At 40.9% G+C, this 20,371-nt stretch overlaps 1 protein-coding gene across 2 annotated transcripts in view; it reads left to right on the plus strand.

Moving 5' to 3' along the window:
* The first annotated feature begins 214 nt into the window (after window positions 1-214).
* STK32B (serine/threonine kinase 32B) overlaps window positions 215-20,371 on the plus strand; it is a 163,524-nt gene continuing 143,367 nt past the window's right edge. Inside the window, exon 1 of one of the 2 annotated variants that reach the window (XM_053975150.1) lies at window positions 215-406. In XM_053975150.1, coding sequence (XP_053831125.1) covers window positions 376-406 — 31 coding nt within the window. In that variant the 5' untranslated portion in view covers window positions 215-375. Of the gene's footprint in view, window positions 407-5,364; window positions 5,441-20,371 lie in introns of those variants that run through there. The other variant, XM_053975148.1, reaches the window with a different exon arrangement.

Here is a 20,371-nt window from a genome sequence, read left to right on the forward strand (position 1 = left end):
GGACACGGCTCCGTGTCTCGGGTGCGTGGGCTGGCCAGCCCCTGTTACCGTGCGCTAGGGACCCGGCAAAGAGGAAGGAATTTGTCCATTTACTCCGTGCTTGGCAGGAACGGTTTATTGGTCACGTGGCGCGGTTCGATGGAAAGGCGCGACCGCTCCCGGCACTCGCATGGGAGAAAATGGCGTCTGACTGCCGGCGGGATAGGGCTTTATGGAGGGGCGGGGCGAGAGGATCCACGGCCTGCCGTCCAATAGGGGCGGCTGCCGTGGCGGTGACGCCAGCAACAGCGACCAACCAGAGAACCCCGCAGGGGCGGGCACCGAGCCGCGGGCTGAGCGGGATCGTGTGGCCAGCACGGGGTTTCCCGGGGCCGGATGGCAGGGTGGTTACAGGAGCGGCACAGGGGTAAGAGCCAGCAGCAGGGAGCATGGGGCCAGAAACCGCGGGGGGGAACAACGCGGGGGAAACGCGGGATTACAGAACTTGACTTATTTTAACATAAATTAAAAACCCTAATCTAAACCCAAACTCCGGGATGCAACACAAAGGACAAAGGGGAACCCAGGACCACATGAACAAACAGCCCATGTGTCCAAAGCTTGATATCACTCATGTCAAAGGTACTGGAAAAGTGCCACTGGTTTCCTTGAGTCTTGGCTGGGCTCTGAGCACACATCTAAGCTTAGTACCATTGGACACCATTATATAAAGAACTTCTGATTTAGTTGCAGAAACACTGATCCTCCCAGGAAGATGATGAGTATCAAACAAACACATCTTAGCTCAGAGCACAGACACTGATGCAAAGAACACATTACAATGCTTTCAGAACTGCAAACCCAACAATTCTTGTCAGACCATCCTTTTTTTTTTGGTCTGTTTCTATAGAAAATGACTGTGAAGGATAATGTCTGGCACTACTCAAGTACAAGAGTTATAGAGGAATATAATGTTATCAATTAATAAAAAATAATGTCTCATCAATACTTTATTACTAAATGTTAATTTTTCACATTTCACATTAAAATAGTATGCCATTTGTCTTAACCTCCTAGCTATGCTGAGCTTCAAACATAAACCTGAATTTTGCACAAATCAAGGGCAAATTTATTGCAAAGCTGCCAAAAAGGAGTCAAAACGACACACCAGTCTATTTGGAGTAACTAATTAATGGATCGATACAACTCATTCTTCTGTAAATGTTAGAACTCTTTTGGTTCATGATTGGCCTTGTCATATGAAATCAAGAAAGTACTCTCAGAAAACTTGTTAGACTTCTGGTCTATGTGAAGGAAGTCAGGCACAAAAAATAAATGGAACAACTCTTGGAGGCAGTATTAAGTTGTTTTCAACAAATTTGTATTTTCTGCATGCAATGGGATACCAAACTGTTCCTGCTCATCTCTCATATCTATATTCTATCGATGGGTTTCTCATGTGTAAAATGATCAGCCTGGGGGCTTACTGGCAAACTAGTTCCTCACATTACTTGGAAGGCCACTTTGAAACACTTCCAGGTGAATTGAAGCAGTTAGAGTGACTGGATGTAAGCCCTTACCTCAGACAGAAGATAACTCTTATCAGCTGAAACCTAAGTGCAGTCCTCCTTGCTCCTGCTAAAGAAAATGGATTAACATCAAGCAGCATGTTGGTTAGTTAACCCAAAAGAGAGCTGAAGCTCTGTGATGTCTAAGTATTATTGCTGTCTTCTGGCTGAAAGAACACAAACTCAGTAACATTACATTATTTCTGCTTCTGACTGGGTGACTAAATCTTTGAATGGGTGAATAATAAACAAAAGAATAACAACGAGTAAGTCATGCTTTCCAGACTCCATTTTAGAAGAATAATCATGGGTCAAAGTTTTGAAAGCTTCCCTATTTTGCAAATTTTTTCATATGGAAATAATGGTAACCCAAATAATTTAAGTAAAGAACATCAGCAGGTGATACAATCTGTCCATGTCTACTTATGGAAAAAACATCACCATGTCTGAATTTATCCATTTTCTGGGTTTGTAGAGGCAGTAAGCTCTAAGTTCTCAACCACACAGTGCAGGATCTTACCCACTTCATTTAAGTCTAATCAGCCTTTCCCAGAGAGGTTACAGCAGCATTATATAGGGTTCAAAGACAGGTCATGAGAGTAACTAAGACAGGTAAAAGTCATATGCAAAGAGACAAAGTTTTTCTGCTTTGTAGTATTTGCTCTTGGGCTTTTCTAAACAGCTATACTGAAAGAAGGGTGGTAAATATTACAGGAGAATGGTAAGACTTTCTGCCTCTATATATGGAAACATATATACCCTAGTTTCTGGCTTCTATTCCTTCTCCCTCTTCTCCCCATGTAACAGTGAAGAAGCCAAAAATGCAACTTCCATTTGATTTTTTTTTTTTTTTTTTTTTTTTGTCTGCAAGTTTCCCCTGGAGGAACTGCAAAGGCTTTGACCTGGATACAGTATTAATATAGATATTTAATTTTTTTACTTCTTTCCCTTTGGAAGAAGTGCCAAACACAATTGTTTCTACTTCACCTCAAAGGTTGCTAACGGTAGAATTTTTGTAAGGGAGTGATACAGCTATTTCTGTCTATAAATATCAACAGCAAGCCTAGAAAGCTCTCATTGTTTGCTACATGGCAGGTGATCCGTGTAATCCCTTACCAGTGCTGGCAGTTTTCCCTAATGCACTTTCAGAGGGGAGTGATTTCCAGACACACACGTGTATGCATGTACATGGACACACATTTACCCTGTCCATCTCCACACACACACACGTGTATGCATGTACACATATTTATTTACCTGTGTCCATCTCTGTACACACACTCACACACACGTGTATGCATGTACACACACACATCTACCTGTCCGTCTCCACACTTACACACTCACTCACACACTCACACTCACACTCACACTCACATTTCCCTGTCCATCTCCACACTCACTCACACACTCACACTCACACTCACACTCACACTCACATTTCCCTGTCCACCTCCACACTCACTCACACACTCACACTCACACTTCCCTGTCCATCTCCACACTCACTCACAAACTCACACTCACACTCACACTCACATTTCCCTGTCCATCTCCACACTCACTCACACACTCACACTCACACTCACATTTCCCTGTCCATCTCCACACTCACTCACACACTCACACTCACATTTCCCTGTCCATCTCCACACTCACTCACACACTCACACTCACACTCACATTTCCCTGTCCATCTCCACACTCACTCACACACTCACACTCACACTCACATTTCCCTGTCCATCTCCACACTCACTCACACACTCACACTCACACTCACACTCACATTTCCCTGTCCATCTCCACACTCACTCACTCACACACTCACACTCACACTCACATTTCCCTGTCCACCTCCACACTCACTCACACACTCACACTCACACTCACACTTCCCTGTCCATCTCCACACTCACTCACAAACTCACACTCACACTCACACTCACATTTCCCTGTCCATCTCCACACTCACTCACACTCACACTCACACTCACATTTCCCTGTCCATCTGCACACTCACTCACACACTCACACTCACACTCACACTTCCCTGTCCATCTCCACACTCACTCACAAACTCACACTCACACTCACACTCACATTTCCCTGTCCATCTCCACACTCACTCACACTCACACTCACACTCACATTTCCCTGTCCATCTGCACACTCACTCACACACTCACACTCACACTCACAGTTCCCTGTCCATCTCCACACTCACTCACACTCACACTCACACTCACACTCACATTTCCCTGTCCATCTCCACACTCACTCACACTCACACTCACACTCACACTCACATTTCCCTGTCCATCTCCACACTCACTCACACTCACACTCACACTCACACTCACATTTCCCTGTCCATCTCCACACTCACTCACACTCACACTCACACTCACACTCACATTTCCCTGTCCATCTGCACACTCACTCACACACTCACACTCACACTCACACTCACACTCACATTTCCCTGTCCATCTCCACACTCACTCACACTCACACTCACACTCACATTTCCCTGTCCATCTGCACACTCACTCACACACTCACACTCACACTCACACTCACACTCACACTCACAGTTCCCTGTCCATCTCCACACTCACTCACACTCACACTCACACTCACACTCACATTTCCCTGTCCATCTCCACACTCACTCACACTCACACTCACACTCACATTTCCCTGTCCATCTCCACACTCACTCACACTGACACTCACACTCACACTCACATTTCCCTGTCCATCTCCACACTCACTCACACTCACACTCACACTCACACTCACATTTCCCTGTCCATCTGCACACTCACTCACACACTCACACTCACACTCACACTCACACTCACACTCACATTTCCCTGTCCATCTCCACACTCACACTCACACTCACACTCACATTTCCCTGTCCATCTCCACACTCGCACCCCCCCAGCCCTGCCGGAGCCGCCCCGGCGGCGGGGCTGCCCCGTGCGGGCGGCAGGTGGCGCTGCGGGGCCGGGCTGCCCGCGCCGCCCCGCCCGCTCCGGCCGAGCTCCCGGGGCCGCCCCGCCCGGGGAGCGGGAGGGAGCGGGAGGGAGCGGGAGGGAACGGCTCCCTTTGATTCTTTTTGCCACTTTGTAAACTCAGCGAACTTCGGTCAGCCGGCCGCGTCCCTCCGGGCTGCCGGCGATAAACGCCCTCTCCCAGTCGGGAGACAAAACAAAAAGCATCTGGACCCAGGGCAGGGTTCACCCTCCCGCCTCTCCCGCCTCTCCCGCGCCTCGGGAGCGATGGGCGCCCGGTGCTGCCAGCGCGGCCGGGCGGCAGGAGCGGCTCTGCACCCGCTCCCCATCAGATATCGCCGCCGGGGGGCGGGCAGGGCAGGGCAGGGCGCGGGCCGTCCTCGCTGCCGGGGCAGGAGCGGGGACTCCGCGCTCCCCAGTGGAGGTCTGGGAGGAGGGAAAGCGGAGGAGGGAGGATCCGCGAGGATCCAGGTAGATCCAGCTTTTACCGCTTACCAAAAGCCACCGGCAGCAGGACCTCCGCCTCCTCCATCCCTCCCCCCTCCATCCCTCCCTCCCCCTCTAACTCCCTCCCTCCCTCCCCTGCCCCTCCGCGATGAGAGAAGGGCCAAGTCGGTGCGCGCCAGCCAGCAGCGCTCTCTGCCAGGGGCAGACGGATCGCTTTCATGTCGCAGGGTGACTGCTAGCCCTGCGGAGGCTCCCCCGGCCGGGCCGGGCCGGGCAGGCGGCGGGCGGGCAGCTGCCCCGTTGCCGCGGTGCCGCCGGCGCGCCCCGCGGGATGCTGGCGGCGGGGGATGCGGAGCCGGCCGCGGACTAACATGGGGGGCGGCCACTCCCACAGGGCGCCCGTCTTCGACGAGAACGAGGACGGTGAGTGCGGAGCTGTCCGCGGTACCGAACCGCGCCCCGCCCGCGCTGCGCCGGGGCCGCGGCACCTCCGGCCGGGCGGGGTCCGGCCCCGCTCCGTGCGGAGCCGCGGGCGCGGATCCTCCCGCGGGCTGCCAGCTGCGGGTGCGCTGCCCGGGAAGCAGCGGGAGAGCCCGCCTTTGTCCAGCCATCCTCACCGAGAGAGTGGGTGGCTGATTTTAGGCACAGGATCAAGTCTAGCACATCGTCAGCTGGGCTTTAAGCACATGGCAGGTAACTTCAAACCTGCCTTTATGAATGGGCATGGTTTTTGGGATGGATGCCCACGCTTTTAGTTTTGTTTATAGTCGTCTCTTTGCCCGCCTGCCTGTTTTAAATGGTGATGTCTCTCTTACTCTATACTTATTCCATCACCTTTACTTTCTGAAACTTTTCTTTAGCATGTTCTATTACTCTGAGTTTCTACTCCCTATCTAGATAATATGTCATAAGAAAGCGTATCTTGTAAAGTTGGTGGAAGGCAATGGAAAAGTTTGCCTAAAATGTGGTGTTTCTCTGCTCTTTATGCATTTCAATGTAATTTTCCAATGTAGACTGTATATAATTAGAATTATGTGAATGCATTTCAATTAAAATAATTTTGGGTCTTGAAGCAGAGAGAAAACAGCACTCTTAGAGAAGAGATATTTGTATATTAACGTAGAAATGTTTTTAATGTCACTTATGGCATAGATGTTGCTGCCTATCTAGACAATGGGTGCTTAATTTTGAGGAACTTTCCCAGGAGTTCCCAATATATTTTATTAGGAAGTGATTGTGCCTTAATATACTCACATTGTTTTGGCTTCCTGGGTTTCCTAACAAGTCAAAAACATGTATGTTCTGCCCGATATGTTCAGGGGGCACATGGAGATATTTGTATTGTTTTGCTAGTAGGGAGGAAGCATCTAAATGCATGTAAAATGCTTGAAAGGGTAAGTACATCTTGCATTTAAGATGAGATTACCATTTCCTATTCCTTGGCAAAGCATGATGAGGTGTGGTTTACAACATTCCATTATTTGAGTGGGGAATGGGACAGATTGTTTACCAGTTGTGTGTTGTGGAGCCATAGCTGCCATTTTCTTGTACTGATAGAAAATTTCAGACCTTTACCATTGGTCATGCTGTGTAAACATACAAGTGAAAAAGAGCCCCCCTCACCTTCCTCCAGGTAAGGTCTCAACCATGCACAACTGGAATTGTAAACCTTGAGGTAACTCACTGAGAAATACTCTAGAGTGAAAGCATGCTGTTAATCTTGTCCAGACACCCTAAGGTAAAAAGATACCCATACTCCTGCCTTTGAAGGCTTCTAATTGGGCTCTCTTGAGTTAGTAGTTTCCATGAGTTATTACCACCTTTATTTTTTTTTCCCATGGTACAAAACTGTGGTCATGTTTTGAACAAGATGAACAAAGTTCAATAGTAAATTATTGCAGAAATGCCTTCATGGCACTTAGTTCTTTTTCTATCCAGAACACATTTCTGCATTGCAGCCATTATTAACAGCAAATAAAAAAAAAGCACATGAAGTATTTATGGATTTAAATTAGGTCATTATTTATTCTTTGCATGTTTGTTGTTTTTTTTTTTCCTGAGGTGTTTTTCCCCATTACGAATGTTGCTAACATAATCTTTTATTCCTGTCAAGATATTTTGCTTGGCACAACTATCTAGTTCAGAAGAGTCCATTGCTTTTGAAACAATACTCAATTTCCAATAGTACTTATAAAATATTATTCAGGATGGCATTTTCCCAAGTACCTAAACAATATGGGGAAATATCTCCTCTTTGAAAATGTATCTAAGAGAATTTAATACACAATGAAGCTGTATTTTCATATTCCCACTAGTAGCTATAAAAGTCACCATTTCCCACAATATTGGACTCAATATGTAATTAAAAAAAAAAAAAAGCCAGTGAAAATGTATAACAAGAGAAAGTGGATTTGTTTTTTGAGATGGTATAATTGCTCAAGAATAGCAATCAATTCATAGAGAACTGGAATAGGTAAGTTGTGTATGAAGATGTAGGAATATTAGGAATTAATCTATTTAGTGTATTGTGTATAATGTCGCAGCTGCCTCTTAAAATTATAAAAATGAGCAGAAAAAAAAAGTATTGCCCTTTTATATCCATGCATATTTATAATGGATGTAGAATAAAACATGAATTTTGGAAGTAAAGGTTTAAAGCCATTTTTAATCACTCTGGAAATCATAGAAAAAAGTTGCTCAGTGTATTAGTTAATAAATAAATATATGGAAATAGTGTATGAAGAGCACCCAGGTGCTGTCTGACAAGCCTACAGGGTGTCTGATCCAGAGTTACAACTCCTGCTTTCTGATGAGAAGAGGTGTTGATCCATTGAGTAGATCTAAAAACTGTAAGCTGTATGTAGACTCCCCTCCATGCTCAGGATAATAGAAAGAATATTCTAGAGAACCAGAAGCCTGAACTACATGCTGTTATTACAGCCAGTACAACACATCATTATCATACATTAATCTTTTTAAAGGCAGTAATGCTTACCACTTTTACCAGCTACATTAGTTCTCTGTGTTCCATTTTTATTAGAAGGATCTTCCAGAACTTCACTCTTTGAATGGCCAGAAACATCTGTTTTTGTGACTAGGTTTCTTAACCTACTTACAAGATTTGTGTTTAATTTAAGTTTTTGTTAGTTTAAAATGCTCTCCCCCTCCAGGATTATTCTGGAGCTTTGATAGACAGCAAAAATGTCCCCTCTCACTCTTTGATTTGTATGGAAACATTTTCTATTTTTCTATTATTCCTACTGCTTTCTCATTTCCTGTGCCCTGCATCTGTCTGCATTTGAACCTGTCTTGGTTTCACACAGATAACCCAAATGAAACACAGAATTGTAGGTGAGTTTTCCCCAGGACCATGTGTTGGAAAGAATACATCCCCTTCTCTACTGGAAATAAGTTCTAGTACAGCCTATAATTACATATGCCCTTTTCATGGACATACCATGTGGATAATTCTGTCACCTTGTGGTCAGTGCCCTGCTCAGTAATTTCCACTGATGAACTCCAATCCACATTAGAAATTTTTGATGTTCCTATGTACAGGGCCTTTTGCAGGACTGAATTTTGGTCCACTTCTTTTAGTCATAGTCTCAAAGATGATCACTGACTTCTTTCCTTGCAACACTGATTCTTCTTTATACAATGTTTTAAATTATGGCCGCTCTGATCATACCAGTTATCAAGACCAGTGAACACTTTGTGTAAGTATTCAGCTGGATCATATCCAGACTTAATCTTCTTTGCTTTTAACCCCTGCCAGCCTCGCATTTCCCATTTCTAAATAATACTTTTTCCTGTGTTACTGCCGTGGTTTAACCCCAAGCAGCAACTCACTCAGCCCCACACAGCCACTTGCTCGCTCCCCCTAGAAGGGATGAGGGAGAGAATCAGAAGAATAAAAGTTATGTGAGTTGAGGTAAAGACAGTTTAATGGGGAAAGCAAAAGCTGTGCACACAAACAGTGCAAAACGGAATTTATTTACTGCTTCCCAGGGGCAGGCAGTGTTCAGCCATAGCCAGGAGAGTAGGACCCATCATATGTGATGGTGACATGGTGACAAATGCCATCACACTGAATGTTTCCCCCTTCCTTCTTCACCCAGTTTTATATACTGAGCACAAAGCCATAGGGTGTGAGATATGGTGTGCAATGTCCCTGGGTCAGTTGGGGTCAGCTGTCCTGGCTGTGTCCCCTCCCAGCTCCTCACTGTGGGGTGGGATGATGGACAGAAAAGACCTTGGCTCTGTGGAAGTGCTGCTCAGCAATAGCTAAAATATCCCTGAGCTACCAGCACTGTTTCCAGCACAAATCCAGCACAGCCCCACACTAGCTGCTCTGAAGAAATTTAGCTCAATTCCAGCCAAAACCAGCATAGCTGCCCACTTTGCCTTTTGTCAGTTTATCCTCACCTTATTCAGCTTTGCTATATACTTTCTTACATTTCATTCCACTTAAACTGAGAAAAATTAAATTTAAGCCAGCTCTATCATCTACAAAATAAGTTTGTCATCAAGGAAAAATGTCTGTTTACTCATGTGCAAAAAACTTCTGGTAAAACCATGATGTACTTATCTCATTTTCTCTTCTTAGTCTAGGTTAAGGCACAACAACAGCTAGGAATAATCCAGGGAACAGAGACCTTTGTTTGCCTAGACCTTGTACTCTGGCTAATGATATAGAAAAATATGTCTCATTTCTTAATTTTTGTTGCTGTATAGGCTGGATAGAGAACTATATCTGGTATTGTACAGCATCATTACCCCTTACCAAAGCTAGACCCTTATATGGTGTGGAACTATAACATTTTTCAGACATTTAAAAGGTGTTTTAAGTAAGGTACTACACAAATTGTGTAGTCAATTCAGGTAAAATGAAAACAGCTCTATTTTGGTTAATACTACTGAAGCAAAGGAACCTGACACTCTTCACCTTGAATATTTCCTATTCTCATAACATCTACCCTCTCCTGAATATGTATATCCAGTGGTGCTACTATCAGGAGAGCAAAGAAGTACATTTTTCCTCATGTTCAACTCTTCAGAAACAGCAACATGTTCACAAGAATGGCAATAGAAGTGTAAGGCTAATATTCACCATTGGTAAATTCTCCTTGTAAATTCTCAGTAAATATCACAAGTAATGAATATATTTGCAATAACCTAGTGACTGTAAGGAGTGTCTTTCGTGCTGGATTTGCTTGACTGTGTTCGGTTAAAATTTGAATCATGTTCAAAATGTGAAAATGAAATAGTTGAAAAGAGTAATTTAGAAAAGAGCTGACTCAGGAGAGATATTGCTGCTATCAAACAGGAATAACGTATTTGCCTACATTGTGGTGGAAGATACAGAGGAAAGGATAAGAAACAAAGTGTTAGAAGTTAGAAGCTGGTCCTGCCAAGTGATATGGCAGTTGTATTTGCTTATTTGGGGCTTAAAAAGTCAGCTTTGCTACAGTTACTTTTAGAAATAAGTATACTGAACTTCTAAAGAGCTTGTTTTTGTTTTTGGCATACATGACTTTACATTTAAGGTGAATATGTATTTCCAGAGAACCTTCCACTGAGCATCCTGAAGCATCCCCTCTGTGGAGGTCATTGTGACAGGCTGTGCCTCAGTGGTGTAGTCTTGTCTGTGGGGAATGAGGCATAGCAACACGCCTTGGCTTATTCTTCATAGCCAGAACCTGATTCACTGTAGTCCTTATTTATCTACTGCAAGGAAGTGCTGAAGTCCCATTTCCTTGCCTGAGCCGCAAGGCTTTATTCTGCTGCAGTGTCATAACTGCAGAGCTCAATGGAAATCTTATGTACTAGAGAATATAGCATCCATCCTCTGGAGTTAAACTTCCAATTTGAAGTTGTAATTTAAAATTGATTTCTGACTCTCCTCTGTAGAAAAGCCTTCAGCTTAAATGAAGGATTTAAAACTGTTGGCGAGTGTCAGAAAACATCATTATTAAATGGCCAGCTGCTGAAAAGACTTGTACTAAAAGCCTAAAACCCAGATAAAGAGCCTAAGAAAAATGCCTGAAATTGGTATGGATTCAGGTAGCTAAATTCTGAACATAATGGCTGTTTATGTATAAGTGCAGTGAAAGCTGAAGAACTGTAAGGTGACATAGGGAAAAATGACAGAGTTTTGCTTGGAACCAATTTAAAGCAATGGTTAAATGTCAAAGTGAGATTGAGAACAGAGTATGCAGTGTCCAGTTATTGTCAGTGATCTGATGGTGCTCATCATCCTGCTGCCACACAGCTGTAATGGGCAATGTCTGATGCAGTCACAGAGATGCTGCATGCCACTTGGATCACGAGGATAATAACACACTCTTTTCAAATGACTTGTTTCATAAGATACAGCCCTAAAGAACAGTTAAAGGGTTGGAACCTAAATACCTTCTGTTAGAGTGAGTAGCAAATATCATGTGGGATCAATATTTCTGCTGGATTTTTAGTTTGTTCATGAAAGTTCTGTGGTGTGTTACATTGCATCTTATTTTTTTCCTTGCAAAGATGAATATTTCAGTTCCCTTTAGAACTGAATTGGATAAGAATACCAAAATATGATTTAAAAACTGCTCAAAGGCACTTCTGCTGAAAACCACAGCTGTCAAAGGCATTATTTTATGCTGAATATCAATATTTTAGATAGATTAGATACAGACCACTGGCTTTTTTTATACTTTGTTTTATGGCCATGTTGAATTTTATACAATTTTGCATTTAGTAAACTTAAACAATTTTGCATTTAGTGAATAATTTTGCATTTAGTGAACTTTAGACAGGAAGTCATCATTGTGTGAGTGTAAAACACTTCAGAAACCCTAATACCAGTGTCTGTACAATCACAGAGCAAAATAGATCAGTGTTGAGCTTACATTTACAGCACGATATGAGACAGTGGGAGAATATAGACAGAAAGGAGAGCACAGAACAATACAATAATTTCAGGCAGCCACAGAGGTACCAAATGCCAAAGTGCTGTTGACAGTTTCCATGGTCTGTGGCCAAGGAGATTCAGAAGGAATATCGTGATATTGCAACGACCATCAGCCCTTATCTTCCTGACTTGGGCTTTGGGACAATGCACACAAATAATATGGACCTGTTCAGACACTAAATGATAATTGCAGGTGAAGTTTAATACCATATCAGCTTTCCCTTTTTTTACAGGGAACTCTAAAGGAGATGAATCTGGCACTTTCATCTTAGCTTCTTGCTATCTCAAATGAGCTGCATCTCTGTTCCACCATTTGAATATCCTAAAAATGTTGTGCAAGATCAGATTTACCTCACACTGTCAGGATTAAAACAAAGATCCTTTCCAGAGATGGCTAAAGTATTTGTCACTTGTGCTTAACTTTACATCATCCAGATTCAACAAAATCTCTGCCAGCAATATCTTAGAGATGGTCCAGATAAATTTTCAAGATTCTTCCCAACAATATTTACTACAATTCCAAGATTTAGTTATTTAATGGAAGCATCCTTGTCAGGACCTCCATCTTAAACAAAGGCACCATGGAAGTCATTGCTGCTGCTTTTGTAGACTTCCAAAATTTGCAGAAGTGGTTGGCATGACACCTAACTCTAAGAGTGTGAAGGAATTTCTTGTTGGCTTGTTATCGAGGAGGTGCTCAGGAGAGGTAACATTTTCCCCATGTTGCAATGTGTTATGTAGTGTGCCTGGATATCAAGACAGGCTTTCTGTGAATAAATATAAATAATTCAAAATTAACCAAGCATTGAGCAAGGTAAGCTTATAGACTCCTATTCAAGATCAAGGAAACATTTGATTGTGAAATAAACTCAGAAAACAAGATTATTGTCTCAATCTCAACACCATTGCTTTTACAATTCCTCCTTCACAAATTCAGACATTATCTTCCATCCCTGCCCGCAGCTGTTTCTTGAAGTGAAAAGGCTTTGCTCTTTCAAGTGTGCTGCTGTTGTTTTCTGTGCCAAAGAGCAGGCTTTCAGAGAGCTGGGCTCGGAAGGACTGGAAAAGCTGAATGGTGGAAAGGGTGGCAATTTGAGAACTAAATGTTTGGTTTTATCCCAGGACAAATGGTTTTCAAATGTACAGAGATATTAAACTGACTCTACTGCTCAATATTGGCTTCACTTCCAGTAGAGTTCAAACGAACTGACAGCTTCCCATAGAACAAGGGGGAACAGATCTACCTCACCCCACCTGGCTGCAGTGTGACAGACACTGAGTCATGGACAGCACTTGGCATGAAAGAGTTCCTTGATGTGGATGTATGAATGCGGGTTACAAGGCCAGCAGTAGCTACTAGGGAGCTTTTTGTGAATCTTGGCTACCATACTGTCCAATGGATAAAGTTCAGCCTGGAATCAAATGTTATACCTGACTGAATTAGAAAATGGCCAAGAAAATCTTTGGGAAATAAACATGGTAAGGAATTATGGTCTTGTTCTTAGATCCTCAGAGAACTGAGGATCTCACCTGAGCTGTCTTTGTACAGTATTTTCTGAATGTGGTCATAAAACCAAAGAAGGCAGGGTTTTGTTGGCCAAGCACAAGACTCACTCTTTTCTACATTTCTCATTTAAAAAAAAAACTTGAGAAGGCAGAAGGTGAAATCATCCTGAAGCAAATCCTGGTGGGCAGTGACACCTGTGACTAAGCACTGAAGGGTGGGATAGAGGAAAGAATGTCAAGTTATTTTGGTGGTTTCACAACATTTTGACTTAGCCAGAGTGAGCTAATGCTGAGATGATGGGAAAGGTGTGGAAGAGAAAAACTAGCTACTGAGATCAATCAATACAGAGCAAAAATTCTTAGACAATATTAAATTAAAAAGGAAAACTTCTAGTTCAGTCTGGTAGAGGTGCTCCACAGCATCCTATCAGGGTAAAACATATGAGGGGAAGGAACAAAACGTACAGGACACCCACCAAACTCAGCAGGAAAAGCCTGGACTCTTTGGAGGGGGAAAAGCAGCACTAGTAGGCAGTGTGCACATCAGAGGGTATGATCACTCTTGACCACAGTTCCACTTAGTTTCATGAACTAGTTAAACTGATTACCTTGAATGACATGACTTATGGCCTAAAGTAGGCCTACGCTGAACTGTTGCCTAATTTACTGTTGTACTTTTGAACACTCTGTGTGTGTGTGTATATGTAAGCTTCCCTGCAACAGGAAGAAGTAAAAGATTATTATTATGCAAACTTGAAAAGCTGAAGAGATCAATAAAAGTTGTTTTCTTAACTAAATCATATTCTGAGTTTCCTTGGACTCAATCAAAATCAGGCATGAATAGCAAATACAGGGTCTTCGAAAAAAAGAACAGGCAAATGTCTTGATTTTTTCCCCCTATGGTTAAAGAAGAACAAAGTTAGTTTACTTTCTAGGGTTCAGTGTCTAATACATAAATGTTTTGAAGAATAACACTGGTTTTTATTTGGCTGTACTTGATCCCAGAAAACTAATTTCTTTATCAGAAATGTATGTTCAAACCACACTGTATCTGCAGATGAACACTGATGGGGCCCAAGATGCTTCCACCTTATCAGTACAAGAAGATGTTGAGCATAAATATGTTCATCAGGACCTAGAACCGATTCTCTTAATATAGTATTTGATGGAACATCCTTGTATTTAATTTTAAGGTCTTTGAAATTAACATTATACTGTTTAAATTCTACATTACATGTATACAGTACAGTTTTATAGTTAGGCCACTATTTATATACTACACTATAGCACTATACCTTTATAAACACACACTTCTGGAGGAAAGAGGAAAGAAAGAAGGCATCTGTTCACTGGTGAGTACTACCAGGCTTTTCCTTTCAGATTCCTCACTTACTGAAATCTGACAAATAGAATGAAAACATCACATGTGACGTGTATTCAGCTTTTCCTCAAGAAAACCTGAATGTTATACATTGGTCTGTTCCCTCAGGCAGTCAGCATTCACCTCAAATACCCATCAGCAAGGGTATGAGTAGAGTTGTACTTCTGTATCACAGAAATGAGGCCTTCCTTCCTTTGATTCCTAAATAAATTATTTTCCACTTCAATAATTTGAAGACTTATTTACATGCGGCTGTCTCTCACATGCTCAGTTTGACCTTATCTTTAACTCCTTAACTTCCACTTTGATGCTCACCAACACATGTATTTTAATTAGGAAATGAAACAGTCTGAATGGAAAGGCTAGGATTTGCGAGGTCACTGGACAAGTCTGGTTTTAATCACTGGAAATTCGAACTCTGCAAAAAGGTGTTTGTAAAAATCTTCTTAGTTCACCACCTCTCTTCTAAAGACTATCAGCTTTCTGTATTTTCCAACCTGACAAGGAAAGCTTACTGGAGATTGAACCCTTATGGACATGGTTTAGTGGTGGACTTTGCAGTGTTAGGTTTATGATTGGGCTTAAAGGTCTTAAAGCCCTTTTCCAACATAAAAAAAATTGTATGATTCTTTAATTTCAGTTTATTTTACTGGTAGTCAGTATATCAAGGTTCTTCGCCCAGTATTGCATATGATTTATTTCTGCTACAACTAATGGAAGATTCTTTATAATCAGTTTTTTTCCTACACCCTTTTTCTATGATTGCTGTTACAGGTCTTGACACAAAAGTATCAAACTCTGTAATGTTTTTGTTCTTAGAAATGTTGTATTGTATTTTCTGATATGGGTATTAAGTACAATGTAGACATGTAAGTTTCACTCATCCTGTAATTAAGACACAGATATTTTCCTTTTAAATTGAAGGATGCTTCTTAGAATGCTTTACTAGGGTTGGTTGCAGCTTATTTAAACAGGTTTTTGAGGCTCTAATGATAACTGAACATGGTGGATGAATCTGAAATTTATTTTCCAAATTTTATATTCCCATAAATATTTTCTTTATAATATCACAATATAATATGAAATTTTCTGTTTTATACTTCATTAAGCTTTTTCTATTTTGGTCTATTTTGAAAAAAGCTGGTTTAGATATATTAATGAAATCTACCCTACAGTTTGTTTATCTGACTCAACATATGAATTAAATCAGTACTTTTAACTTCTATCTGGTAGTATTTTATTGATTTTGTGTTTATTCTCACTTTCTTTCTCATTTTCTTTCTTTTTTTCTTTTTCTTTAAGATATAAATATCAATTCCAGTTCTTTGAAATTTGGAAACATTTAGATAAATTCTACACCTGATGTACTTTTCTGCCCTGTCATTTTTTTGCTTGGTATGATCCTGAATAAAATAGAGCACTGACTTCATCATTATATTATTAACACTGTTCAGTGTAAGAAGGACTGTTGTATTTAGTAAGATAAATATACTACAAGGCAATCTGCTGCAGTGGACAAAAAATACTTTCCTTCTTTTTCCTATTTTTGCTGTGATAAGAGAACACCTTCTGTTCCTTATTTAAGATATAAAAATGCAAACTGAGTTAATTCTTCCAGTAATTATTATTTCCTTTTGAGATTGTTCCATCTCCCTGGCTGAGCAATGAGAACTGTTCTTAGCTACCTTGTTAAAACAAAGATGCAATATAATCACAAAACCACTGTAAGCCTCCTGAGTGTCCTTCACACCTTTCTGAAACTATCTTCTACTTCCTTCTGGCCTGCTTTCACATTATGTTATGAAGATTGATTTTGTGCCTTTTGGGGTAAGGTTTAGATAAATCTTTTTCCAAGCTGTAAAGCCTGCAAATGCTTTTGGGGCAATACCACATCTTAAGGACTGTGAACTGCTACACCGAGCTTGAAGTCAAACAACAAGAGATCATCAAAAGATCACTTTGAGAAGCAGGAAAAGTCATTCTCTTAAGCCCAGATCATATTTGACTCTTTTAGCATACAGAAATACAATCTTATGTGTGGGGAATTGCTGTAAAACCAAGTTAACTTTTATTGAGATTTGTTTGGACATAACATGAGGAACAGATTAGCCAGAACTTTTATGCAGATTCATGAAATTCTTCTCTGCCCAGCCTTTTCATTGATTTTTCAGTAACTCCATGCCAATTATGCTCTTATTGCCACATCTTTTCCTGCCCAGTGACATATCTTTGAGATCTCTTGCTCAAGTTTTTAAGCTAAGTTATTAAACTAGAGGTTTTTTAATGGTGCAAATAATAATAGCAGACGAAAAGTACTTTAGAAAGAGAAATATACTTTTAGTGTGAAATTCTCCATAAAAATCTCAGTATTGAAAGACTTTCTGGAAGGATTTATTAATCTTTATTGAACAAAATTGTCAGCACTAAGTGCTGTGCGATTTTGCTGGGAAGGAGTCATAGTGTAGTTAACACTTGCTGTCAATCCAAATATTCAGTAGGGCAATATTTTTTCTTTTTCTTTTGGATTTAGTGAGCTCTCTCTTGATAACAGGGGAAGAGAGCAGCTAGAGTAAAGTTGCCTGGGCAGCTTCAAAATAGCAAAAAAAATTATTTACAATCACCCAGTCTATCTTGTCCTTTTTTTCCTTTATTTTTTTAAGTATAGTTTGGGAAAAAGACTGGGCATCAGGTTCACAGGTGTTGGCTGTGGCTGTGGGAAGCAGGACATCCAAGTGGAGCTTGTCTGGTGGCTAGGCAAATTCCAGCTGTTGCTGGGATAGCATCTGCTCTCTGAATGGCTTTCACAAGGCTTTTCTGACAGTGAGGAGAGGTTATGTCTGCTGTTTAGAAAAGATTGAGTAGTGTGTGGCAGTGAAGAGACACCATGTTTTCAGTGGTTTCAAGCACTTAGGCTGAGTGCTGCCTTGACTTCAGGTCGTTGATGCTCCCAAGCCAGGAGCCATCAGTCTGTCTCAGCGGTGTCGGGTGAAGCACAGTCATGGATTTTAAAATGCCTTAACAGAAGGTGCCCCTTTCACTGTTGTAGCTGTCCATTACAGAGAAAAGACTGTGGCATTCAGGTTTCTCACTTGGGAGATGCAGAGAATTTTAAATGCTTCTCTGGACATACAAATACTTGAGAGTAACTACAGACTGCTGTCAGCCCTCTAACCTTCCTCTGCTAGGCAGTTCATATACATCTTGTGATCCACAGACATATGTGGACCAATGACATCCTGAATTTTTGAATGACAGGATGTCCTGAATATTGCAAAAGGTCTTCCTGAAGCATTATATTCCAATTTGGAAAAGAAGAATGCACCCTAGCAGATCACCCAAGAAAGATTGCTGGCAACTGTTGTATACAACATGTTTCTTCTATTCTTTAGTGATATGAAGTTGATTTCCAGTCCTTTTCACAACTTGTACATTAAAAAAAAAAAAAAAAAGCCACAATATTTTTTGCTATATTGAAAGCTTTCCATTCTGTACTGTGAAGAAGCCAAGGTTGTTTAATATTATTTTTATAGATAGCCAGAACAAGCTCTGATACACTGATTTGCCATTTTATTCTAGTTAAGAAAGTAAAATATAAATACACATATATTTTTAGAGACTCTCTCTCCCTCTTTTTCTCTATATATACACAGATTTTTTTTTATATACTTTACTCTCATCAAAACAAACCCAGTGTATGCAGTAGGGAACTCTAGAACTGAGTCACCAATATTCATTATTTTCATCTAACATCTATAATTAAACTTATTTGAGGTTCTATTTCTGTGATTATAGAGAACTGGTATAGCACATTTAGTGCCACTGAATGTTTCAGGCACTAACAAGCCTTCTGCAACATTGAGCAATTTTATCCTCTGCAGCTCACTATTTGTTTGTGCTTTGCACCTAATAACTTCTGTGGTTAAAATTAGAACTTGTGTTCTTTACGTTAATATCTATCAGCTCCCAACCCTGCTCACCAAGTGAATATTTTTATTTTTCTCCTGTTGCGTGATGATATGAGGTAAATCTAAGTTGTTGCTTTGAGTCTACTGACCTTCTGCTGTTAATGCCAACACCCAGCCATAACCTGGGAATTGTGGCTGGTCGGAAGTCCTCGTCCTCTCCTCAGTCACCTCTGTACCAGCTGACCTGAGGTGGACTTGGTTAGTTTCATAAGTGTATCTGTGTTTGCTTTGCTTGAAGTCTTTAATATTTCACTTCAGTTGTGGTTTTAATCTCAGATGGCAACAAAGCACCACAACCTCCTTACTCACTCTGCCCTCCTTCCCAGCTGGATAGAGAAGAGAATCAGAATAAGGTAAAACATGTGGGTTGAGATAAGAATATAATTGAAATAAAGTAAATAATAATAATAATAATAATAATAATAATAATAATAATAATAAACACTCTAATAGATACAAAGAAGAAAATTAACTTTATTCCAGCTGAAACAAGGACAACTCCTAATCTTAGCAGTGGGTAGATAAGATAAGATGCTTTCTTTATTCATATTTACTGTTTTCTGCAGTGAACAGTCCTATCAGTTTTGGTGTAATTGCTTGTGGAGTGTAAATAAGCATACTTATAAATAACTTGTAAATAAGTGTACAAGGATTTCCCAGAGGTAAGAAGCACAATGATGAGAGAATAAATCATCAGCACCAAGTAAAAAAAACTTCTATAGTTAGATGATCATTTTATGTACAGCAGTCAGCCCATTTTTTCAGTCTCCTTAGAAAAACTACCCATTCCATCATCAAATATTTATCTGTAAACACTGAGATGAAGAAATATGCCTTGCGTTGAAATTATGGAAGTTTTTTATAAATTAAATATAACTGTTATAATCAGTTTTTTCCTTTACCCTTTCTATACCACTGTGAATAGAAAAAAACACAAAAAGTGATGTATGCAAAGGTGTTAATGATAATTAATAGGTCAGGATATCACTTCATCTGAAGTTGGAAAAAACTGATCATGTTTGATCAACAATAGCTAAGTCTAGAGTATGTAGGTAAAAAAAAAACAAACATTTTGAGACCTGCTTTCCTCCAAAATGGCAGAGAAAATGGAGTGATTCTTGTGCAAGTAGATAATTCACACAGTGAAACATTTTGAACCCTAGCTGGAATCAAAAAGAAGCCTCTTCCTGGCGCCAGATAATTCTAAAAATCAGAACTGTCAAGATGAGTTCAGGTCAGTGCCTTTACAACCTCAGAGGCTGGGATTTGAGGTTCCATCTCTAAAATGGATTTTGTTATTTTTCCAAGAAATACAACTTAGCTTAAAACATTTCCAAGGCCTACGAATAGAATGCAGCTCGAGCACTGAAGTACAGAGTGAAAGTCATTTAACTGCTGAGGGTGGATAACTATGGGTAGGCTAACAGATAGAATTAATGGAGGAGGTCAGCCCTCTTAAAAGTATGTTGTGTCCTTTATTTAAACAGTCAATAGAAATCTGGCCAGTTTAAGAGATATCTAGTGTCTGTTGGACTCTGAGGTGCTAC

The sequence above is a fragment of the Vidua macroura genome, chromosome 4 (assembly GCF_024509145.1).
Source record: "Vidua macroura isolate BioBank_ID:100142 chromosome 4, ASM2450914v1, whole genome shotgun sequence".
NCBI classification, from domain to species: Eukaryota; Metazoa; Chordata; class Aves; order Passeriformes; family Viduidae; genus Vidua; species Vidua macroura.